The following is a 26,218-nucleotide window of genomic DNA, read 5'->3' as shown; positions in this document are numbered from 1 at the left end:
CAGCACCAGTGTGGGGAGCAGAGACAGGGCTGCGGAGAGCCCAGCGCCAGTGTGGGGCACAGAGACAGGGCTGTGGAGCACCCAGTGAGGACAAGATACAGAGCTGTAGCAAGGCCCCAGGACAGACAACATTTAAATACTATCTGCGAGGCATGGGGCATGGTAAAGGGATGGTTTTGGAGCCACGCATTGAGTCAGGGTGTCCTGTGAGGTATCCATTTTGAAGCAGGACCCAAAAGGGGTCTAAGAACCCACAGAGTTCAGTGGGGTCCATCAAGACTGTGCCCAGAGTAGAAGCTCGAGGGTAGCTTCCCGATTTATTAGAACTACCAGCAAAACGTAGCAGGGAGAGAGGGTGCCCGTGGGACAGGATTGGCATGGTCAAGGAACCCTAGGGGTATCACGACCATCCCTGGGGACCCCACGCTGTGACAAAGTGGTGCAACTGCATGGAAGAGGGAGCAGTCCAGCACAAGAAGTGAGACCAGGGGCCTGAGTTATCAAGGCAGCCCGCAGAGGGTGCAACACCCAAAACCTAGGGGACAGAGACTACAGGGGGCTCAAAGCCTAGTGCAATGAGAGTCCGAGACAGACTCCAGAAAAGGGAGATTAGTTGAGACCAAAAAGGGAAAGCAGGCCGAAAGGCCAAAGATGAGAAGGAAGGGACAACCACCCAAGGAGAACTTAGAGAAAGGCACTTAGTGCTGGGAGAAGTTTGATTTTTTGTTAAAGGGACAGAGCACCCCTGAACTCCTTGTAATATGATACAGCCCAGGGGCTCATATTACTGATCATGAATCTAAAGATGCTACAGCTCCACAACTCAGGGCTGTCTAACTTCTGGGTGGCCAGGGGCCACATACCCTCTGGCCACATGCCACACAGGCTGTGCACCATCCGCATTGGCCCTCCTCATAGCACCATGCAGAGTGTGCACCGGTGCTATACCACACCAGTGCCCCACGTGCCAGCAACACCACTACTCATGGGATCCCTCAGTCCTGTGGGCTGTGTTGTCTCATCCCACCCCCAGAGGTGTGGGGACACAGAAAGAGCTGGAGAAGGGAGGTGGAGACCAGAGACTCCAGCAGCAGTAGCAGAAGAGTAATATGGGGAGCAGCATCTGAACTGGGAGTTCAGGAGCTGCAGTTTAATCCCTTGAGGGTTTAACTGCCAGTTGGAGTCCTGCTTTAGCTGATCACAGATGTCCTCATCTCTTATGACCTCCCTCAGCTGAAGTTCTAATCTTTTTGCTGCTGTTCACACAAGTCTCTCTCCAGAAAGTGAGATTATCAGAAATCACATTTTCATAACTCCCCTTCCTCATTTATTTCTAGTATTCACCACTACTAATCTAGCATTCCCTAAACTTGTTGATGAGACACCAAACCAGGCCTTACTGACAGAGAAGAGAGGGGAATATCTTTTTTCTAATTAGCAGTTCAGTCTTCCAGATTGCAGCCAAAAAGGGACTTTGGAATCAAAATGAAGAGTGAACCTGTGTTTGATGCATGTTGCCTGCTTTCAAAGCATAGCTCAGCAATCCCAGAAGCAGTCAGTATTAATCATTACACCTCTGAGATTCCCACTTCTACATTGCCCATGCACACTCAATCTAACATAGTCTGTAGCTCAAAAGCCACACTAGATCCCCAAATCTACACTGCTTGTTCTATTTCAATTTGACACATTCAGAGGTGTGAGACCTATAGGGTCACCAGCTCCTACATTCTCAAGCTGTTCTGTAATTTCTTTTTGCTTGATCCTTCTGCTCTGATACATTATAGCTGCGCTAGTCAGAGATCCATAATGAGGACTTAGCTGTACATACAAATGCTATTCCACTCCTCCGCTGGAGGGGAGTAGGAGAGTGGTAACTGAAGAACCATTAAAAAAAATATGAGTTCAATAACAATATAGTTTTAATTTTATCTTTTTTCTCTTCCTAGGTATCTAAATGGGAGTTAATCTCAAAAAACTTGCTGACAAATCAGGCAGTTATGATACAGACACGCAAGAACTGGGATTTAAAAAAAATCTAATTAACTTATATTTGCTAGAAAACTTCCTTCTTTTGCAGTCCCTGGTGCCCCTGAATAGGTATGTCACAGAAACAAACACTAGTGTTGTATGCTGACTGATTCCCCTTGAAAAAATAAGAAAAGAAAATGATGTTTTGTCTTTGACTATAAGCTGCTTATACACATTAAGACAACTGTTCGAAAGAAGCAAGTATTGTACAGCAGCCATAAAATTGCCACTACATAAATAAAAAAAATAAGAATGTGCATACTTATAAAAGCAGAAGAATGGAATAAGGTTGGAAAAAGAGAGACCATATGACATGCTTACGTGATACTTGTCCCAATCCACAGCAAATATGCATCAGTGGCAGTTGTGGACACAGTGTTACCTGTATACCTGACAACATATCAGCCTCTACTGATAAGTGTTTTTACTAGAAGGGGGGCACATTTTACATGTGCCCACCCTGCAGTAGCCAGAGGGAGCTCCAGGCTCCACTGGGTGCCAGCCCTGGGCTGGCAGGGGGCACAGGGTCTGGAATCAATCTCCGTGGGGCAGGAGAGAGCTGTCTGCTAGCCATGTGGAGATCAGGACCCATCCAGATCTCCTCAGCCGAGCTGGGTTAATGGATAGGCAAACTAGGCACATGCCTAGGGCCTTAAGTGAAGAAGGGGCTCAGTTGTGTTTATTTTACATATGATAATTATTGAGTGAAAAAAGTAATATAAATATACAGTATGGGGCTCATGAGTTTGTTTGCCTATGCTCTGTGCTGTGGCAGATGGGACAAAGACAGGTAGCTGATAATATCCCTCTTTTGTTTTCTTAATAGGGTGAAAAACACTGAGTTAGGAGTGATAAACACTGTATTATCAATTCCCTGCTGGGCTGGTTGGGGGGGGAGGGGGGCATGGAATTCCTCCCTAATCAGTGTCCTGCCAGGGCCTGGCTATACCCCCCATCAGCTCAGCACTGTGGAAGGGGACAGAAGGCTGCTCTAGCACCCCCCAGCTTCTAGCCTGAGCCACTGTAGGCACGTGCCTGCATTTCTGGGATCTCTGTCCAGTTACAAACTGATTCAGCCTAGCCAGGTAAGACTAACTTGCAAAGATTGAATAAATTCAGGATCAGGTTTTTTGAATGCCTGTCTCTAGCCTAAGAAACAGCAGCAGCAGCATTTGGCTCTAAAACATCCCTGTATTTTTCTTTGTATAATCTTCTTTGTGTAATCACCAAATCTTGGCATAATATTTCTTTGATTAAAAAGAAATACTAACCAGTAAATTTAAAAAGTGGTAAATTGAATCTATGCAATTGTCTCTGGTTAGGTTATTGTGCAATGAGAATGATCCATGTGCTTCCATGAGACTGCATAGGACGGAGAAGTTACCTAGAGGAATTTTAGAGTATTTCAAGAGATACGAACATAGACAGTTTAAATTTAAAATGGTAATCTAAGTGCTAAAAACATTTAGCAAAGGACAAAAATATTTATTGACAGAAGTAAATCATTGTGGTGTGCCATGATCAGTGGGGTCCCCCAAGGCTCTGTCCTTGTACCAATACTCTTTAACATCTTTATTAATGATTTAGACATTGGTGGCAGGAGCAGACTGGCCAAGTTCACCGATGATACCAAACTTTGGGGTAAAGCATCTACACCTGAGGATAGCCTGGTGATTCAGGCTGACCTTGACAGGCTCAGAAAATGGGTGGATGAAAACCTGATGGCATTCAACATCAAAAAATGCAAGGTTCTCCACCTTGGGAAAAAAGCTCTGCAGCACGCTTGTAGGCTTGGCAGTGCTTCACTTGCTAGCACCATGGCCGAAAGGGACTTGGGGGTCGTAACTGAGCACAAGATGAATATGAGCCACCAATGCAATGTCACAGCTGGTAAAGTGAGCAAAAGCTGTCTTGCATCCATAGATGTTTCTCAAGCAAATCACAGAAAGTCATCCTTTCACTGTACTCAGCTTTGGTTAGGCTGCAGGAGGAGTACTGCATCCAATTCTGGGCTCCCCAACTTAAAAATGATTTGGAAAAACTTGAGAGTCCAGAGGAGAGCCACACACATGATCAGAGGGCAGGAGAACAGGCCCTATGATGAGAGGATGAGAGCCATGGGACTCTTCAGCCTGGAAAAGTAAAGGCTCAGGGGAGACTTGGTGGCTGCCTATAAGTGTATAAGGGGTGTACATCAGGATCTGGGGGAATGCCTATTCACCAGAGTGCCCCAAGGGATGACAAGATCAAATGGTCACAAACCCCTCCAAGACCATTTCAGGCTGGACATAAGGAAAACCTTCTTTACCATCCGAGCCCCCAAGGCCTGGAACAGACTGCCACCAGAGATGATACAAGCACCTACTCTAGACTCTTTTAAGAAACATTTGGACATCTATCTTGCTGGGATCCTTTGACCCTAGCTGGCTTCCTGCCCCTGGGGCAGGGGGATGAACTCGATGATCCTCCGAGGTCCCTTCCATCCAGCCCTAATGTCTATGAAATCTACGACAGAAACTGCCAATACTCTGTTATTTTTAAGTATGGTATTTAAACACTTTAATGTGAGAATGTCAGTTTGCAAGAATCAAGAACTAAAGTGGCTTGCAGATATTACATTATTACATTTCTCTGTAGTGCATTAAACAGTTCATTGTAAAATCTAGTATACATTTCTTTGCATCTCACAGCATGGATTTCAGGAAAGAATGCTTACATAGATCACACGGCTCGGGGAACCTGATGTACTTGAAGCAGGTACAGAAATAATGCTCTCAGAAGAAGTTCTAGTTTCCTATGGCAGGAGACAAAAATAATAAGAAAATTTATCTATGACTTAAGAAAGATAAGGTGTAAAAAGTCTTCTACTAAACTGAACTCTTGCTATTCAAAAGTAGAAAACTATGGTCAACTCAAATGAATACAGACAGACATGCCTGAGAACTTGAAGTAATAGTATTCTATTATCCAAATAATGAGTTTATTGAAAATAGCAACAATTATCTCATATACTATTTACCTAGGACCCCTGCTAGAACACACAGTTGCAATACAGGGTAGCAGAATGATCCTAGAAGCCTGTTAATTAGGGCTGTGCAAAGCTTTGGTCCCTGATTCGATTCGGCAGAGATTCAGCCTGATTCAGTGGCTGAATCTCCAAATCTAAATAGAATCAGGAGACCTTTTAATCTCTCTGAATCGAACTGGAACCCTCTGAATCGATTCGGAGAGATTCAGAAAGATTCGATGATTCAGCTATAAATGTTTAAATGTTTTTTCTACATACCTCAAGGTACCAGGTGGCTCATGAATGGTGTGATGGTGGGGTGGATGGAACATTTCACAGGAGCATGGGGGGCTCCCCAGCACACTCAGCAGCAGACCCAGAGGTGGACCAGAAGCACTTCCAGTCCACTTCCAAGTCTGCCCAGGGAGCATGCTGGACCCACCCTTGTGCCCTCCCAGCTCAGCGACTGGTGCCTCCTGGGTCGGGGGGGAGTACCTGGGGGGTACCCAGGGTCCCCCCATGGCTGATTCACTTCTGGGTTCACTGCCAAGCATGTGTGTGTGTGTGTTAGGGGGCCTCTGTGCTTCTGTAGGATGCTCCATCCGCCCCAGCATCGCAGTGTTCAGGAGCCATGCCTGGTAACTCGAGGTATGTAGAAAAAAACATTTAAAGCTATGTCTATGGCCAAATCGCTGATTCTCTGAATCAGCATTGAATCTTCAGATTCGGCCGAATTGAATCACTGTCCCTGATTTGGGCTGAATCCGAATCAAATACAGCCCATTTTGCACACCCCTACTGTTAATGTGAATTCCAGTTACAGCAGCTCTGAGTCTGGGAGTGTCACATGGACATCTGAAGGCAAAATCTGAGTCCCTATACAGGTTTCCTTTGCTTTATGCAGTTTCTGTATGTGTGAATTCAATGGCCCTTTTTATATCAAACATTCGTTATATGCGAGGTAAATTCACTCTTATGCAATTGGTGTGGTGGAAGCCTGCAGTCGGTTGCTTTGTGCAGTGCACTGTGGGAGTGATGCACACCAAAATATAGTCTGTGTGGATCTGTGCTCTCTGCTCATTATCTGCGATACATGTTTCTGTAGTTGCCATGCCCATCAACTAAACATTCACCACCTCCCCATGCTTGTGCGTACTGTCTGCTGTTGGTGAGTACCAAAACGGTCTTGAAAAAGTGGTAGAAAGGGGTCTGGGGGTCAGTGTAGTTGAGGTCTTGGAATGTATCCCTATTTGTTACGTTGTAAAGTGTAAATGGGTTTTCTTTATGCAAATTCAAGTTTTGCGCTGTTTTCCAGGAATGCATGTATAGCATTAAGCAAGGGAAACCTATACTTAATTTGGCAAATCTACATATTTTGTTCAAAGTCTTATGGTTTGGTGAAAGTCACTAACAGCACCTAGAATACTATTTTTTTTTTTAAGTGGAAAGATTGCAAAAGGCTGTCTTTTTTGAGCTTCTACTACAAGGGCACATCTACACATGTGCCCAACTGCACAGCTGTTACTAAAGCAAATACTAAATTGTGCTAAAGCAAGTACTAAATGATTGTGCATTAACTGCTGGTATGTCACAGTCCCAGCATTGCATGGGTTGTTTCCAACGCTACTGTGCAGTAGCAATGAGGTAGCTCATTGCAACTGCACAGTAGTGGTGGTGTCACTGTTCATGCCTGCTGACGCTACATGTAGACATGCCCTGACAGTGTAAGAACTAACAGAGCAAGAATTATTATAATTTTTTAAACAGTTACTGAATCTAGAATACCATCTAACAATTCTTTTGAACTTCTTGGTAGTTTCTTTTATTGTGAAAAATACCAAACTATAAGACACATGAGGATTAATAATGTACAAATATACTTGACAGTTGTTACTCAAATCTGAAGAAGCTTGTGGGATTCATATGTTTAAAAGACAATTAGGATAATATGACTGAAATGAGTATATGTATCTATATGATCCTTCATCTGCAGTAGCTTCTGATAAAATATTTTTCCTGGCATGATAAATTCTTTCTTAGTTTGCAAGTGGTTGCGTATTTTGCCACGAGCATAGCTATCATTGTGTATTGTTAAAGCTCAATATTTCATAGCTAGAAGTAATAACTGTTCAAACACTTAAAAAAAGCTCACTAGCTTTTTTAAGCTGTGAGATCTAGGTATTTTTCTTCCCATTATTCTCTTCATTACTTGTAGTAGCTTCCCAGCTATTGGAAACAAACAATGGACTTATCTAATCTTTCAGTTTTCTATAAGATACCAATGAAGTCTTCTTCAGATAGGCCCTGATAATCAAACACATGGGGCTTGAGATTATTTAAAATGTTTTAAAAAGAATCTTCACAGCTGTAGCCAAAGTGGAAAAAAAATGATGACCACATATAATATTATAGGAACAGTGACACATTTTTTATTTCTAATTGTTAGAATTCAATTTCTAGTACTTATATGATTTGTTTATTTTTTTATAATTAATCACTGTAACAGGGAACCCTGCCTGTTACTAGAAAGTAGTGTAGCCCCTTTAAGGACAGAATTTTTAGAGCACAGCCAGCTGGTAAAGCAGGAGTTAGAGCAGTGGTTCCCAACCTTTTTTTTTTTTTTTTTGCCATGGCCTGGAGCGAGCGGGACAGGGCACGCAGAGCTGGCTGCCTCCCTCCCTCCCAGGGCTCCCCCAGTGCCTGCTTTAATTCTGGAAGCTCAACTGCAACCCGAGAAGCAGTTTGTTCAGGTGGACAGATGGGGGTCTGAGTGGGGGGCTCATGCCATGACCCAACAGTCAACCTTCCATGGGCTGGTACCGGGCTGCAGCCCAGTGGTTGGGAACCTCTGGGTTAAAGGACATCTCTGCAGGCAGATCAGCTGACTGGGGCATCACATGACTGGCTCAGGCCAGAGTTATATAAGCCCTGGGGTTGAGTTAGCCAAGGGAGAGGGACAGCCCTGGGAATGACAGAGTGTGGGGCTCCTGAATGGCCAAGGAGGCTGGAAGAAAACAACTCTGCAGGCCAGGAGACAAGGCCAGAGTGACCCAGAGAGAGATGTTTGGTAAGCAGGCATGCAGATTCTATTTTTCTTAGTGTTACCGTATTTCCAGTATCAAAAAAGAGGACACCTGTGGGGACGATGGGGTGGGGTGGTGGGGGAGGGGAGGAAAGGGGGAAAAGGTATATGATTGAGGGTGGGCAGTGATATGGGCAGTTATATGCCCATGCCCTGCCTCTGCCCCTCACTCCTAAGCCTGAGCTCTCCCAGCCCTGCTGCTGCCTCTCACTCTTGACCCACTGTACCTTGCCCCCCAGCCCTGCCAGTGCCTCTCACTCCGAACTCATGGCACCCTGCTGCCCCCAGCCCTTCTGGTGCCCCTTACTCCTGACCCACAGCCCCCTGCCCTCCCCAGCTCTGCTGCCCACACAGCTTGCACGTGCATATTTGTGTGCACACACACACACACTCTCTCTCTCTCTTTGTCTGTGTCTCCTTACCTGTGAGCAGCTGCTGGGGTCTGCATGCAGAGCACGTGATCCCCTGACAGCCAATCACCTTCCCCCGTTTCTTTCAGCCCCAAGCAGCTAAGCCACAAGTGCGGGGGTGGAGGGAGGGGGAAGTAGAGGTAGAGCAAAAACCTGGACATTTGCTTGCAGTTTAAAAACCCACCCAGACAGAAGACAGGGGGCCAAAAAAGGGACAGTTTTTATGTTGGTGTTTTGGGCTGGGATTGTAAGGGGAAGTTTTCATAGGTCCCATTATTATCCTCACGGGTATGTGCTTGTCTTGAGTTCTGCTGGGGCAGGTTCAAGGCAGAATGTGGGCTGGGGCCCAGAAACCAGGCCTAGAGAAGTGGGCCTGGGCTGTGGGATCAGCCAGAGTAGAGGGGCAGAAGCTGGGAAGGCTAAAACCCCAACAAAAAGGGAAAAGAAAGGCATGGAGTAGCCTGGAGACTGTGGAAAATTAATCCATAACTGGAAAATTAATCCATAACTCAGGAGGTGGTCTAACTGAAATTGTGGGACCAGGATGCTACCATCTATTTGATAGTGGTGAAGTCAAATGTGGGACTTTTGTGTAAGTTTTATCTCTGATGCTTCAAGTGTGTCATTGTTTGAAAGAACTTCAGTTTGGATTGCCAAGATTGTACTCAAATCATATGAGACAAGACAGAACACAAGACAGCAGACATAAAAAGAACAAGGGTCCTACCCAAATGGAGATTCAAATTTGCGAGGCATAGGGCATAGTTTAGGCGAGGTATGGAGCCATACAATTAACCCTAAAGGCAAGAGATCTACACCTCCAGGTGTTCCTTGGAGTTAGACTATACCTGGGAAGCCCTGGGGCAGCTTCCCTGTGTGAACCAGAAGGAACATCAAGATGTGGTGGGTGAGTGAAGGGGAGACTGTTCCCAGAATGAGCAAGGAAAGGGGGAATTTTGGAGGCCTCCAGGGGCTTGCGAACACCCTGGGAATGGTGCCCCATTACAATGATAATCAACAATCCAGCTAGCTTTGAGCATCAAGGACAATAAAAAGTCCTTTTTCAGATATGTGGGGAGCCGGAGGAAAAGCAGGGGCAACGTTGGACCCCTGCTGAACCAGATGGGGCAACTGACAACTGACGCCCAGGAAAAAGCCAACCTATTAAATAGGTACTTTGCGTCAGTCTTTCATCAGCCCCATGGGACACCCATGCCCATTACAGGGCCGGGAAGTCTGGGTGAGGGTGATCCCCTGCCCTCCATTAATGCTGACTTCATGAAGGAACATCTTAAGAAGCTGGATACCTTCAAGTCAGCCGGCCCTGACAATCTTCACCCCAGGGTACTCAAGGAGCTGGCAAGCATCATAGCCCAGCTCTAGCGCGGATCTTTGAAAACTCTTGGTGCTCTGGTGTAGTGCCCAAAGACTTGAAGAAGGCCAATGTGGTGCCTATCTTCAAGAAAGGGAGGAAAGTGGATCCGGCTAACTATAGGCCCATCAGCCTGACTTCTATCCCAGGGAAGATCTTAGAAAAGTTTATTAAGGAGGCCATCCTTAATGGACTGGCCAACACCAACATCGTAAGGGATAGCCAGCACGGGTTTGTTGCGGGTAGGTCTTGCTTGACCAATCTCATTTCCTTCTACGACCAGGTGACCTATTACCTGGACAAGGGAGATGAGATTGATGTCATATATCTTGACTTCAAAAAAGCCTTCGACCTGGTGTCCCATGATCATCTCTTGGGGAAACTGGCCAATTGTCGCCTTGGGTCCTCCATGATCCACTGGCTGGAAAATTGGCTCCGGGGTCGGACCCAGAGGGTAGTAATTGATGGAAGTCACTCATCGTGGTGTCCTGTGACCAGTGGGGTCCCCCAGGGCTCTGTCCTTGGACCCATACTGTTCAACATCTTCATTAACGATGTGGACACTGGAGTCAGAAGCGGACCGGCCAAGTTCGCAGATGACACCAAACTTTGGGGCAAAGCATCCACACCAGAAGACAGGCGGATGATCCAGGCTGACCTGGACAGGCTCAGCAAGTGGGCGGATGAGAATCTGATGGTGTTCAACACCGATAAATGCAAGGTTCTCCACCTTGGGGAAAAAAACCCGCAGCATCCTTATAGGCTCGGCAGTGCTATGTTGGCTAGCACTATGGAAGAAAGAGACTTGGGGGTCATCATTGACCACAAGATGAACATGAGCCTGCAATGCGATGCTGCGGCTAGTAAAGCGACCAAAATGCTGGCTTGCATCCATAGATGCTTCTCAAGCAAATCCCGGGACGTCATTCTCCCCCTGTACTCGGCCTTAGTGAGGCCGCCCACGCGCATGATCAGAGGTCAGGGAAGCAGACCCTACGATGACAGGCTGAGAGCCCTGGGGCTCTTTAGCCTGGAAAAGCGCAGGCTCAGGGGTGATCTGATGGCCACCTACAAGTTTATCAGGGGTGACCACCAGTATCTGAGGGAACATTTGTTCACCAGAGCGCCCCAAGGGATGACGAGGTCGAATGGTCACAAACTACTACAAGATCGTTTCAGGCTGGACATAAGGAAGAATTTCTTTACTGTCCAAGCCCCCAAGGTCTGGAACAGCCTGCCACCGGAGGTCGTTCAAGCGCCTTCATTGAACACCTTCAAGAGCAAACTGGATGCTTATCTTGCTGGGATCCTATGACCCCAGCTGACTTCCTGCCCTTTGGGCAGGGGGCTGGACTCGATCTTCCGAGGTCCCTTCCAGCCCTAATGTCTATGAAATCTATGAAACATAGAAAATATATCTCGTTAAACTACAATTTCCAGTTGCTAAAGATAACAGCATTGTTGTAATAGACTGAGACCTCTATAAAATACTTGGATTTGATACCATGGGATATTTTGGTTATAAGAGAGTAGAATGATACAGATTAAACAAAGCACACAGAAATGGATGAAAAATTGACAGGTTGCAAAATGTAATTGTAAGAGGGGAATCAGGATTGTACAATTATGTTTCTACTGTAGCTACCAGTGTTTGGTCTTCTACTCTTTAGCATTTTTATCAGTGGGTGAAAAAAAAATCATTAATAAAGCTTCAAGATGACACAAAAATTTGGGAAGGCATAAACAATGAAAAGAACACAGGTCACTGACACAGTGCAAGCCAGAGTTTTTGGTGAACTGGATACAATCAAATGCTGTTTCAATATGTCAAAATGTAAAGAAATGCTGTTTAAGCCATATTTATGAATTGAGTGATTCTAACAATGGAAACTGTGGCTCTAAAAAGGACCTGGGAGCTATGGCGAATAATCAGCTGAACTTGAGTCTATAGCACAATGCTGGGGCTAAAAGTATAAGCAAGGCAAAAGTATAAGTAAGAGGGGAGAAATTATATCTACATTGGGCACCAATGCAATCCCAGCCAAACTGTAATAACATCTCATTTTGTTGTCCACAACTCAAGTAGAATGTTGAAAAACGGGAGAAGCTCCAGAGAAGAGCCACAAAAATGATCAAAGGACTGGAAAATATCCTTTATAGTGAAGGACTTGAGCATCTTTGAGCATATTTGTCACATCTTTTCAGGGCGATGTGATGAATATCAGACAAAACTAGAGGACTCCTCAATCTAGCAGGCAATGGGCACATCTACACATATGCAACTCAAGCAAATGAATATACTCCAGCTCAATTTGAGCCAGAGTGAACTAGTTCCGACGTCACTGTCTACATGTGCTTTTAAGTGCAATAATTAACGGCGCTGCTGGATACCATTTGTATCTGTTGGGACTATCCGGCAGCACAGTAAATTAATCGACTGCAGCCTAATTGCCGTGCATGTGTAGACAGTGACGCTTTACTGTGCAGCAAATTAGTTTGCTGTGCAGTCAAGAGTCTCATTTAGATGTGCCCAATGTGTGGATCGGGCAAGGTATAACTAGACAAAATCAAATTGTTATATGGGTGCAAATTGAAATGGTACAAATTCAGACCAGAAATAAGGCATTTTTAAAGCTGTTATGATAATCAACCATAAATGGATTCTTTTCCAAGGAAAATATTAAAATCAAGATTGGATATTTTTATGAAAGATGTGCTTTTGTTCAAACAAATTTTTTCAAGGACATCCCATGATCTGTGCCATACAAGAAGTCAGACCAGATAATTAGAAAGGTCCTTTCTGGCCTTAAAATTTATGAATCTACAAGTAAGAGTTAAAGATTTTCACTCATCTTGAATAGTATTTTAGCCCAGAAATAAATTCTAACAATTTCAGTGATAATATTTGTGAAGTACGCCAATATTCAATGAGTAATATGGCATTAAATAGTGGTTTCTTTTTTTATATAGAGCTATAATTCAGTCCAAGATGTAATTGATAACACACTAGATACATAAACATTCTTTTATATCTGCTGCTTTGTGTTCTGTCTTGTCTCATGATTTGAATACAATTCTGGCAAGCAAAACCAAAGTTCTTTTGAACAATGACACAGTTGAAGCATCCGAGATAAAACACACAAAAAGTCCCAAATTTGACTTCACCACTATCAAATAGATAGTAGCATCCTAGTCCCACAATTTCAGTTAGAGCATCTTGTCAGTTATGGATTAATTTTCCAGTTTCTACAGTCGACTCATTCATCAACCATCCTTGTAATTGTTAAAGTTGCCCGAACTCTATCTTTTCCCTTCTTCACACAGACAGACACACAAATCACCCTCTTTAGTATGTATTTAATATCAGATATTAAGTTGGAGGTGATATGGCAATTCAAACAAAGCAAGTCTTAGAAAGAGGTTTTTATGCGATGGAAAATACACCTATCTAAAAAGGGGAGGAGCAGTGTGTCAATCTGTCACCACATCCTAATCAACAAGAAGTTTATAAGGATTCCAGTAGGATCATATGATGCATTCCTTCTCTCTGACGGTATATTCACATAACCTCAAGCCAAAGATTCCTTAAGAGATAAGTTTAATCACCAACCAAAATAAAGAATATAAATCACTATTTTATCTACTGTGTTACATCACTTATAATTACAGTGGGCAAACAGTCTCAGGGCCTAGATGGCCTGAAGAAGATTAAATCTGGAGTAAGAGAGAATTGTTTACCTTGTTTTTTTCTTCAGCCTTGGCTGCCTGTCTACAGGCTGGATGCCAGATAGAAGTACCTGTAAATTAAAACCAGCATTCTGGTTAATTCTTTCCCCCAAAAAGCAGCTTTACTAAAGCATGGCACACCGATGTACAGTAGCTTGAGAAAACCTGAGTGAAATCCTGGTAAGTCAATGGAAGTTTTACCACTGACTTCAACAGGATTTAATGTCTGACTGCTAAAAAAAGAGATAATCTTGTAATATTAAGATTTCACTTAAAACTTCTTACCTTTTTTTAAAAATCTTTAGACCAGATGCCCACCAAAAAGCAAAATAAACAAAAAATCCTCTTTGTGTCCTAAGAACCACCATGTAATACCTTGGTCCTGATACTCAGCTGGTATTTCCTGGTAAAATGTTACTAACTTCAGTAGAGATACGTCTATTTATACTGGTTGAAAACTTGTGTCTTTATTTGAATTGATCATGAAACTAACATTCATCTTGCATTCCCTCCCCATATGTCCTACATAAATTAAGTACCATTGTTTTAGGTGACTTATTAAAGAGAACAGGAAATGAGAAACAAAAATAAATCAACCCTTCTAATACAATAGAAATGTATATTTTAAGGCACAGAAGGAGTCAGAAAAACAAAACAAAGTAATCTTTTATTTGAACACATTAGCAATCAAACTTCAAGGGGGAGCACAGATCCATCCAGGATTCAAAGTTAAAAAAGAGCAACTTTCACAAAGTTAATAAAAAATGCTGGAGTAATATGCAAATCTTTTAGGCAAAGAAGTGTAGGTGCTTTTCCCTGAACAATAATTGAGCATTATGACTACAATAGCAAGCCCATTCTCAAACAGAAAACTGGAAATCAGGAAATATGTCCTGGTAAGTCAGTACGAGTCTGTATCCATAGGAGAACAGGCAATTTCCCACGTGTGTATATGAAAAGATCTCAAGCAACCCCATTAATTCTGTATTGATTTTAATCCTCCAGGTAGCCAGATCCTTAGAGCACAGGCAGATGAGACAATTTCCCCCCTATCTGGCCACAGAAAGCAGTCTATAGTTGTGAACAAACACAAATGCATTGTAAGAGGGTTCAGATGAAGACACTTCAAAACATAGCACCTTCTGTAACTTGTGTTTGTGTTGCCTCCCAGCCTGTTGCTGTTTTCAGAATGGGAGAGGGGGAAAGGGACTGGTGTAAAAAAAAAAAAAAAAATTACTAAAAACAGCAGTGCAGCATACGTGGCAGCAGCATGTGCCACCAGAAACTGGAGCCTGGCCAGCCAGAGCCATGCTTTCACTGCTGGCCAGGCTCTGAGTGGCCGGCTTGGCACTGATGCTGCCCCAGAAGGCACATAGGACCCCATGTAAGGCTGCTAGGACCAGCACAGGTACTGGCCTCAGCTTTCCCTCTCTCACCTGGGCTCTTCTGCTGTGTGCCCAAGCACACGTGCAAAGGTATGCCTGGGGACAAATAGCAGCGGTACAAATATGTACCGCTGCTATTTGTTCCACAGGAAAAAAGTGCTCCTGCATGTGCGCGTTCATGGAGATGAGCCCTGTGAATGAAATTTGGCCCAGAATCTTCTCTAAGCACAATACCATGACTTAGCATCATCACTTATGAAGAAGCCTCTTTTTATACACAGTAACAAACATAAGTTTAGTCCAAGTCAATGATAGATTCAAGACTGGACACTTGTGTTGCCATGCCTCACACTTTGGCTTGAATGCCCTGCCTATATATACCCTTTGACTATATTCTGTTAATATTTATTATTATTGTTATTATTAAATTAAATTAATTTAAATTGTCCCATCCAAGGTCAATGATGAAGAATTACAGCGGTATGGGAACTACTTGCATACTGAGAGAGTGCATCTACATGTGCAATTACCCTGATGTAATAAACTCTCATGTAATTCGTGCTGGAGTCAGCTGCTCCAGGACACATCTACACATGCGCCTGGGATTTCAGCAGTTTTAGCTCAGGCAGAGCAGCCCTGGGCTGGTAGAGGGCTTGTGGGGTCAGCCCCAGGCTCTGGGTGGCAGTGTTAGGTGACAGAGGAGCTGGATGGTGTCTGAGAGGGCTGGCAGGCATCCCCTGCACTGTAGCACCCTCATGCCCCAGTCAGCCCCAGTCACCATCTACAGGTGTACTGGACAGTAATATTCTACAGCAGAGTTTATTAATTTACTGTGCCCTAGTATGGGTACATGTGTGTTTATACTCCTCCTCTAAAGTATTTGCTACTTGGAATTGTCAGAGACAGGATAATGAGCTAGATGGACCTTTGGTATCATCTAGCATGGCTGTTTTTATAGTTTTATTTTTTTAGAAAAAATGTAAGGGCTGATTGATTTTCTTGTGCGTTCCCAATAAAAATAAGAAAAATAATGTTACAATAATAAGTACAATAATGTAATTTCTACAGTGTTTGGGGGATGAAGACAATCAAAATATTGTTAAAATAGGTAGTATTGGGTTTTTTTGTATTAATGAAAACAACTAATAAAATTGTTCAGTGCTATTTCATTAAGAAAGTGAATTCATAGAGGGAGAATTGTGAGTATGGGAGGGTGAAATAAAATTTAAATATAAAACTCAACAAAAAGAAAAAGAGAAGGGGAAGAGAACCAGGGAGAGAAACTTAGCATAAAAACTTAAGAATAAGAAAGAAAATAGTATATAAAAATCAAACAAACCTGACAGTATGCTCAGTGTTTAGAGGGAAGTTTTGTATAGATAAATATGCCAAAAAAAGAATTATTCATAAATCGTAAAGACAAGAGAGATAATTATGATTGCTCACTATGATACTCTACAGAATACAGGCCATCAAAACTTCCTAAATAATTACATAATTTCTACATGACTCTCCATAGCAATACTAATCCTAAGCTTTAAAGCTTTTCCCAGAGGAGAGATGAACGTTGCTAGAATTTACTTCACAAAAACATTCCGAACAAAAATTTGAACCCAGAGCACAAAACAATATTAACAAGCAAAGACCAGACAATGTTGTTTTGCAAAACAACTTTAACTTGAAAAACGGAACTAGGCAGAAGTGGTTTTACTGTGTCATTATGTACAACAGCAATTCAGTTCCAAGAAAAATACAGAATTAGAATTGTGAACTGTGACAAGACGGAGCCTGAGAACTGCCATGATGCCCACCAGTGGCCACTTCCATCCTGTCCAGCCCCACTCGAGTCTCCCCAGGTTGCAATCCATTCACTCGCCTGCCATACCTTGATGGTCAAGAAAAATAATAAAGACAGACTGCCCCTCAGGGATGGTGAGTCTTTTGGGCTCTTTCTTTTTTGCCCTCAGTCCCTGTTTTCTCAGGCTCTGCCAGCCTTAAGGGCTAGATTCATGGCCTCCTTCCACCCCTAAAGCCATGCCCATGCCTTGCAGATGGTACAAGTTATCACTGTAGTGGGGCCTCACACCTCTCTGCATTGCTTGGTCCTCTGGCCACAAAAGCCTTTTTGGGACTTTGGCCTTCCTATACTTGGCCCCTTTCCTCCAGCTGCATCCCCTGGCCCAAGATGTACCATTATGGGCCCCATCCCTGTCTTGCCCTTTGTGGACTATGGCTGGTCTTCTTTGTTTCAGGTCACCCCTATTCTTTTCCCTGGTTCAGGCTTTGGCCCTCCTGGCTTCAGCCTGCCTATGTTCACCCTTCCCAGACTGTGGGCTCTGGCCCTCCCAGTCTCAGCCCCACCCTCCGACTAACCTCTCTCACATTTGAGCTATTGGCCCTCTGTGTCTTGTGCCTCTGTCCCCAGCAAGAGCCAAGACCTCCTGCATCTCTTGGGCAGCCCTGTTGTTTGCGCCCCTGACTCTGGCAGGACTCAGTAGCGTGCCTTTATGGCACCTCCATGGCCTCCTCATCACCCCTTATAACCTCACGCGGTCTACCGGTACAAACGGGAACATAAAAAAAACCCTATTACTTTAACAAAATCTGTCCTGCTTGGGTGAACAAACATTAGGAACAAAAATTAAGAGAAGCAGTGACTTTAACAAAACCCTCGCCTCCTTGGGGCAAAAAATATACATCAGGCTGCCCTTGCTCCCTAGGCTCTTACCACTCTTCTCCAGGTTCTGTGCCAGTCAGTCTCTCCCAGGTTGCTCTATCTCCTTTTGGGAGTTCAGTTCTCTTCTGAGCACCAACCCAGCCCCTGCCCCTCCCTCCTTGCTCAGAGAGTGGGTTTTCAAGTGCCTTGGAGCATGGCCCCTTCTAATCAGGTGACTCTGTCTTTGGCATAGCGGTGTCTCTTTAATTCTAACATGTGGCACTCCCCAGCTATAGCAGGGCTTTGCCACCTGTGGTCTCTTTGTTAGTAACAGGAGGCTTTGGCTTCCTGTTACATTGACACAAACTTTCTTGACTCACCAAACTTTTAGAACTTTCCAATGTCCTGATCCAAATTCCATTTAAGTTGAAAAAAAAAAATCTCCATTAATTGCAATAGCATTTGAATTAGCCTCTTTGGATCATTTATGTTTGAGCTAATAGCATTTGGTAGAGATTTGGTAGGGTTTTCTCTCAGAAAAAAAATCTAAAAATTACTTATATAAACACCCTGAATTTTTTTTTTTTTTTTTTTTTTTTTTTTTTTACAAAAGTTAATCTATTTGGCAAAAATGTCTCTTTTCTCAAGAAAGAGAAAAATTACATCAAACAATATAATGATAGAAAATTTCTAATCTTTACATATCTTTTTTACTAAGGAAGTCTGTGAAATCCACTAAACATATATTATGATTCTGGCACTGCAATTGCATTACTTATATGGCACTACAGTTGATTGGCATCTGCTACATAGACATTACATACTTAAGTTTTCTTAACATATATTTAATAGCCACAGTCACTCCTTGCTAGTTCATAAGAAATGGAAAAAGGGCAAATAATAAATTAACATTTTTAGCTGTCAAGAGTGTGCAACTGGGCTGGTCAGTGATTCTGGCATTTCAAATGATGCCATGAAGTTTATACAGGTTTTTAATGGAAATAACTTTCTAGATTGTAGATATTAAAAACACAATACTGGTGTTGACATGAAAAATCCTTCGGATCTGAAAGTGCAAAAACATAGGACCCCAACCAAACTCTTGGATCTAAACCTCCCTGAAATGTTTGAATTTGAACTTAGAGCAAAGATTAGCCTGTACCAATCTTGCAATATTGATATATGGGGTTAAACTGAAGCCTGGCATCCAAATTCACCCAGCCACTGGAGGTTTTGAAATCTAGAAACACATTTTGTGGCTTAGCACCAACTCTAAGGTTCATTTTACCCTTTGTAAAGAATAAACACAATGAATGATTCTACTATACCTCTCTCACTTAAATAGTTGAAATATAGAGCTGGGAAAACATAACAGTACATTAATTAGTATATCAACCCATTAACTATTTCATCCCATTTTATTTCTCTTTCCGTTTTGCTGTGAAAATGGAGTACCAATCAAAGGCAAAATTAAAAGTTGGAATCCCAAGGGACTTCATGTTATATTAGTAACTAACATTACAAAATGTAATGGTTTAAGTATTTTTATTTTGGTAAATTAGTTAGAGCTAATTTACCAAAATATAACATATCTGTTATATGTGACCAATTTACTTTAAACCAAACCTGTCTTAAATGTATTCAGTGCCAGTGGGTTACTAGCACTGTATTTACTACAGAGCAGATCCTGGTTTTGTGTCCACCACCACTGAAGCTCTCCTGAAAGAGAAATCAGCAAAGCATGAAATCTACTGTGCAAGGGTAGAGGCAGAATCCTGTGTAGTAAGGAAATCCACAGGGGCCACCTCTCAACCAGAAAGTTATGCTTTGGATGTGGCATGGTCAAGCTAGATTTCCTCCTCTTACCTGAATGGGGATTGGGTGTTATCTCTGTTTAAGGATTGCAGCAGCAGTTACAGACCTGCTCTACAGCCTGAAAAGGATAAATCCCATACTACCAGTGTGGATTTTTCCCTATGGATACATTAATGCTGCAGAAAACTCCATTTTCTGCATTTCAGAGCTTATGGAAAGTTTCAGAACTCCTCTCTCCAGTACTTCCATCTGAAGGATTTAAATAATTTTCTACTGCTCACTCTTTCCATGTCTTCACACTTTATATTTGATTTATAGGACCTGGGTCACAGCAAAGAACCAGAAGCTTCAGTGACTTACATCTGCTTTACATACACACCCTTCCTTTGTGCGGTATAAATTAAGAAAATATCTGAAACACTGCAGCTGTACCCAGATGCTTGTGTAAGTGGTGCCTGTCTTACAAATGCAGATATACTAATCAAGTCGTTAAAAACATAATGATAATGATAGCAACTGACTATTTTTTTACCTTGAAGATACATTTCTTCTCCTTCGGCAAACATCTGACTGCACCTGACACATCGTGCACACGTGGGGTGATAGTGTTTTTCTCCTGCCTGTTGAAAAAAAAAATATAGCTAAATTATGTGCAATGCTTAGGCAGTGCTGTATTCTAGGTAGTGCTGTAATTAATGGACTGATTGCACTTTAGATGTCCAATTCATTCTTCTTCCAAGTCATTTTCTTTCAAACTAGAGAACAATAGTAATTCCAGTAAATTAGTTAATAATAGAATAATAGTAAATAGTGAACAACAATGCTGATTTTGGTTATAGAAAATTCACCCTTGAAAATGAAGTCATGGACTTGTCTGCTTACAGAAGTTAGTAGGCAGTAAACTTGGATGTGAATTGTTAGTTTTCCATAATAGCTCCTGCTACGAACAGTCTTAGTGTGCACAAATTGCAGGATAGCATAGGATGTGCCTGCATGGGGAAGTTAATGTATAGTAAACTGTGATGCAGATTCACAGCACATTAACTTCCCAGCCTTCTTACATGGATGCACCAATAGGTGGATCTAAGATTTTCACAAGAGGGAGTAGAGATGTTGTGGTGCTGCCTCATATATAACATAGGCTACAGAGAGTATCTTCTTCTCTAGTTAAAAAGAAACTAGACACTTCACTAATAAGCTAGGGGCCTAGGGCTACATTACTCTGTTTAAGATTGAAATAAAAACAACTATAACTTTATTAGAATGTGCATTACTTTGCTATATTATATGTTATGTATAAAAACACAACACACTAGACAAAAAATAACCAAGAGATGTTGCTTCATTAGTCCTGCAGTCATTAAAATGAGATGTACCTCTTTTTTCAGACTGATAAAGCACAATCTAGCATTCTTGAGTGTCTTGATAGGGCAACCAATGCTACACTGGGTGCATCTACACATGTGGTTTATTATGGAGCAGACTAATTAGCTCCAAAAGAAGGAATCACTCTCTACATGAGTGCTGATATTAGGGCACACTAGATTAATTAACTCTGCTATAAGATAGTATTGTTGGGGACAGTATGTTATGGTTGACAGTATGTTATGGCTGACTAACTGCTGAAACGCTCTTGTAGATGGTGACTGAGGCTGGCTGCTGCATGAAGGAACTAAAGTGTGGGGGATGCCTGCCATTCAGACCCACACTTTAGCACCCTTCTGCCACAGCCAGTCCTTCATCCCAACACTGGCACACAGAGCCTGGGGCTGAACCCTGAAGACCCCTGCCCACCCCGAGCTTCTCTGCCCCGGCTCTCATTGCTATGGTCCTGAGCACATGTGAAGACATTGTTCTTGGGAGCAGCTGACTCCAGCAAAAACTGCACCAGATTTATTCAGTTTATTATGCAGTTTATTATGCACTAATTTCATGTGTAGATACACGCACTAAAAGGTACTTTTACACCTGAGTTAATAATTTTAGCTAGAGATAAAAACAGCTTGCAGGGCTTTGAAATAGGAGCTACATTACCAGGAGCAGCTAACACACAGTAGAACTGCAAAAGAAAGGATATCTTAATTAGTGGATCATCAGCATTAAAAAGGAGAGAGGGTCATTAACACCTGTGAAATGAATCCTTTAGAAAGAAATGGGTAGATTATAATGAGCCATGAAGTCAAGTGACTCCCTCACTGCCGCCTGATTAGAAATGCTGCTGTCACTGCTAGTCATCTGGTTTTAAACTTTGGGTGGACTAGAAATCACAGGGTAGTGCAACTGCACCATTCCCCCCACCTCCCGCTTCACGTGGATCTACCCCTGGAGCCACTTTCATGTGCATAAAGATCTCCTTTGTGCAAAGCAGTGTATTTCACTTTCCAGTTAGAGCACACTTATCTCACATTTAGGGCACTTGTACACATGATGGTGGGGCCATGTACAGGTGATGAGAAATCATCATTTGCCTAACATAATGATGCCACTGCAGAGGGAAAGACTGGGGCACTGCCACCATGGAGGGAGGTACCAGGGCCCCCACAGCTCAGGGGCTGCTGGCAGCTCAGCCCCTGACCACAGGAGAGGTGGGCAGGCTTCCATCACAGCAATGGAAACAATGGGTCATAATTAAAGCTCCCAAAATTAAAAACCCACCCTTTCAATTTAGGGGAACTAAACCCCTCTCATGTGTACAAGTACTCCTAGTGCACACTGAAAATATGTCTCTCTGCTACACCTTGCTGTGACAGACTGTATATGCTCCACAGGTACTTGCTTTTGAACCGTAAGTAGTGTAGCTGCACTAGTGCTGCATTCTTTGCGTGCTAATAAGCTTTGCTTCTCAGACCTCTGATTGGAGGTTTGTTGTTGGGAATGACATTCCCAGCATTATTGGGGCTATGCTACCTTCTGCTTGGGGACTATTGAATGCAGGCCTGGCACTGTGGCTAGGGACAGACGTTACACATAAACTGGTTTAAGTACTCAGAAACTGGTTTAAACCCGTAACAAAACAGAAGTTCAGCGCACATAAACCAATTTTAAAATGGCCGAAACTGGTTTAAGATAAACCTGGTAGAATGTAGTATCAGACTTAACTGATTTGGGTCAAACCAGTTTATGGACCTTCTATCCCAGACCCCTTCCTGGTTTAAGTTAAACCTCAGCACCACAGCATCCCCACATGCTCTGCAGCCTGGGAGCAGGGTGGATTTCCCCACCTTCCTCCTTCTCCACCAGGGAATTGACCCAGCTCTCAGCTGGGGCAGGAGAGTAAAGCCCCCACTGCCAGCTTCTCCCTTCTTCTGGGCATAGGGTAGGCATTTCCCACCCCCTCATCAGCTGGCGGGGACAGCCTCCCAGGTTGGGAGAAGACCCACCTGGGCAGCAGCTCTGCTCAGGAGGCACTGGACAGCTGATGCTCTGACCTCCTGAGCCGGTTGCAGCAAAGCAGCAGTGCTAGGGGCTGCGCTCACTCGGCTGCTCCTGGGACAGCAGTAGGGGTCTGGAGTCGGAGTCGGAGTGGGAGAGGGAGGGGGAGGAGGCTGCCATTTTTCCTCCCCACTCCCTTCTCAGAGCAAATGTTGCTGGGTGATTGGCTCAGCTCTCACCTGCAGGGAAGCCTGCAGTCCCACCTGAGCCAGGAGCCAGCACGATCACCCGGACATGCCCCACCTTCCCTGACCAATGGGCCAGCTGAGGAGGGAGTGTGGGGGGGAAGGGCTCCTATTATGGGCTTATCACCCCCTGTGCTGGGCACAGTCTGGCTGCGGGTCCAAAGCTGGGGTGGGGTGGGTTTCCCCCCACTCCCTCCTCAGCCAGCCTGCTGGCCAAGCAGGGGATGTGACCAAGTGATAGGGACGGCTCCCAGCTCAGGCAGGGAATAAAACCCCCACTGTAGGCCTCCCTACAGCTGGGAGCCAGGCGGATCACATGGCCATGCCCTGTGCTCAGCCAGCAGGCCAGCTGAGGAGGGAGTAGGGGAAAAAACAGCCCCCACTGCAGGCTTCCCACCCCCTGTCAGGCACAGCCCAGCTGGGGGTTCAAATCCAGGCAGAGAGGGATGTTTCCCCTCTACTCCCTCCTCAGCCAGCTCAGACTGAGGAGGGCATGGCTAGGGGGACCGACTCTGGGTACAGGGGGAGAGGGGAAGAGGAACCCTGCTGGGGTGGGAGGGAGACCCTGGCTGGGGTCAGGGGTGGATTTCCTCCCAAGCCCACTCCTCAGCTGGCCTGGCCTGAGGAGGGAGCAGGGCTAGGGGGACTAGCTCTGGGCACAGGGAGAGAGGGAGAAACACCCTGCTTGGGGCTTCCCTCTTTTCCCTTCCCCAGTGCCAGGGAGACCCTGGCTGGGGGTCTGGTGGGGGATGTCCCCCTATCCCCTCTCCTCAGCTGATTAGAGGCTAAGGAGGGGGCCTGGCTGGGTAAATCACCTATCTTCCCACTGTCCAGCAGGCTGGGAGGTGAGTTCTAGTTCTCCCTGGCTCCTGGTATGGGCCACTGCAGGGATCTGGCTCCCTTTCACTTTTGAAAAGCAAACGTAAGTTCACTTTTTTTATCGGTTCAATCCAAACAGTTTACTGAAACCTGCAAAGATTGAATCAATTCATCCTTGGGCTTTTTGTCTGTTTCTAGCTTGTATGCCTCTGCATAGGGCTGTCTCATATTGTTGTTATACAATAACAGCTCTCCCTCTACATTCTCACCTTGACAGACTGCACATTAACTTTCCCATTTAGACAAGTCCATGCTTTTGATAGTGGGTCATTCTGATCCTATGTAAGTCACTAAACCAATGACAATAATAATTCAGTAACTGTAACATATTAAGCTTTCTAGCTAACTTCTATTCCCTCTGAGGTATGTGTTACAATAACTTGATATTGCAAACTGTGGACAGTGCTTTCATAGAATCATAGAATCATAGCAGTAGGGTCAGAAGGGACCTTGTAGATCTTCAAGTCTGACCCCCAGCCTGGGCAGGAGAGAAACTGGGCTCAAGTGACCCCAGCCATATAAGCATCGAGCCACTTCTTAAAGACCCCCAGGGTAGGAGCCAGCACCACTTCCCTTGGAAGTTGGTTCCAGATCCTAGTCGCCCTAACTGTGAAGTAGTTCGTACGGATGTCTAATCTGAACCTACTCTCCAACAACTTGTGGCCGTTATTTCTTGTTATCCCGGGGGGCGCTGGGGGAAACAAGGTCTCCTCCAAACCCTTCTGGTCCCCCCTAGTGAGTTTATAGACGGTCACAAGGTCTCCCCTCAGCATTCTCTTGTGAAGGCTGAACAGGTTCAGGTCCCGTAGCCTCTTACTGTAGGGTCTGCCCTGCTGTCCCCAGATCATGCAGGTGGCCCTTCTCTGGACCTTCTCAATGTGGTCCACATCCCTCTTGAAGTGGGGCACCCAGAACTGGACACAGCATTCCAGCTGTGGCCTGACCAGTGTCGTGTAGAGGGGGAGGATCACCTCCTTGGCCCTACTTGAAATGCACCTGTGGATGCACGATAAGGTCCAGTTAGCCCTGCCGACCGTGACCTCGCATTGTCGGCCCATGTTCATCTTGGAGTCAATGATGACTCCAAGATTACTTTCTGCCTCCGTGCTCTCAAGAAGGGAGTTTCCCATCTTATAAGTGTGTTGCCAGTTACTACTGCCCAAGTGCAGCACCCTGCACTTGTCCGTATTGAAACGCATCCTGTTTTTGTCAGCCCACCCTTGCAACCTATCCAGGTCTTTCTGCAGTCTTTCCCTCCCTGCTAGCGTGCCCACCTCACCCCAGATTTTGGTATCATCAGTGAATTTGAACAGGTTGCTCTTCAACCCGTCGTCCAAATCGCTGATAAAGAAATTGAACAGCGCGGGCCCAAGGACTGAGCCCTGGGGGACTCCGCTGCCCACTTCCCCCCAGGTCGAATATGACCCGTCCACCACCATCCTCTGAGTACGACCCTTCAGCCAATTCACAATCCATCTGACCGTGTAGGCATCGATGCCACAGTCACCTAGCTTTTTAATGAGGATGGGTGAGAGACAGTGTCAAACACCTTGCTGAAGTCCAGAAAGACTACATCCACGGCGACACCTGCATCCAATGCTTTTGTGACCTGATCGTAAAAGGCAATCAGGTTGGTCTGACATGACCTGCCCCTTTATTTTAGTACATATGCTTATGGAATCCTAGTTCTGCTGAACTCAACTACCATTGATTTCAACAGCTTCAGTCTGAGCCAGACCAACTATCTCTAATATCAGGTATGAATTCAGAAGGACTTTAACTGAGGAAATACAGGCTTTGGCTCTATGTAACATGTTTTATCTTCTATTTACTTGGAAAAGCATGGTGGAAAATAATCAAAAGAATTGTATATAGTGGGCATGTCTGCATGCGCTGCTTGGGCGACATTGTTACTGTGCCGTGATTTAGTACTTTAGTACTGGCGCATGGTTATTTTTAGCAGCTATTTCACTATAGTCGTGCGCTATACCGGTGGAGTGTGTCACTCTGGGAAACTAGCTGCTGGTCATGTGTAGTTGATCGTGGACAGTATGTCTCCATAGCAAGTTGCTATGGTGATGTAGCTTCACATGTAGATGGCCCAGTATTAACTAGTAAAAGTACCAATATAAGACAACTAAAATACTAACCAATATAATTAACAGCTAACCAATAACTAATTACTCATTCAATTAGCATCAAGTATGGTTGCTCTTATGATTATCTATTAAAGTAACC

General features: G+C 44.2%; 1 protein-coding gene across 8 annotated transcripts in view; it reads right to left on the bottom strand.

Moving 5' to 3' along the window:
- The window catches only part of ABLIM2 (actin binding LIM protein family member 2), a 288,079-nt gene that overhangs the window by 81,047 nt on the left and 180,814 nt on the right, over positions 1-26,218 (bottom strand). For all 8 annotated transcript variants that reach the window (XM_059721545.1, XM_019479283.2, XM_019479273.2 and 5 more), the window contains 3 exons: positions 20,017-20,104; positions 13,641-13,699; positions 4,748-4,825 (listed from right to left, as the gene is read on the bottom strand). In XM_059721545.1, coding sequence (XP_059577528.1) covers positions 4,748-4,825; positions 13,641-13,699; positions 20,017-20,104 — 225 coding nt within the window. The remainder of the gene's footprint in view (positions 1-4,747; positions 4,826-13,640; positions 13,700-20,016; positions 20,105-26,218) is intronic.

The sequence above is a fragment of the Alligator mississippiensis genome, chromosome 2 (genome assembly GCF_030867095.1).
Source record: "Alligator mississippiensis isolate rAllMis1 chromosome 2, rAllMis1, whole genome shotgun sequence".
Taxonomy (NCBI): Eukaryota; Metazoa; Chordata; order Crocodylia; family Alligatoridae; genus Alligator; species Alligator mississippiensis.
This window is presented reverse-complemented; position numbering and strand designations above follow the sequence as displayed.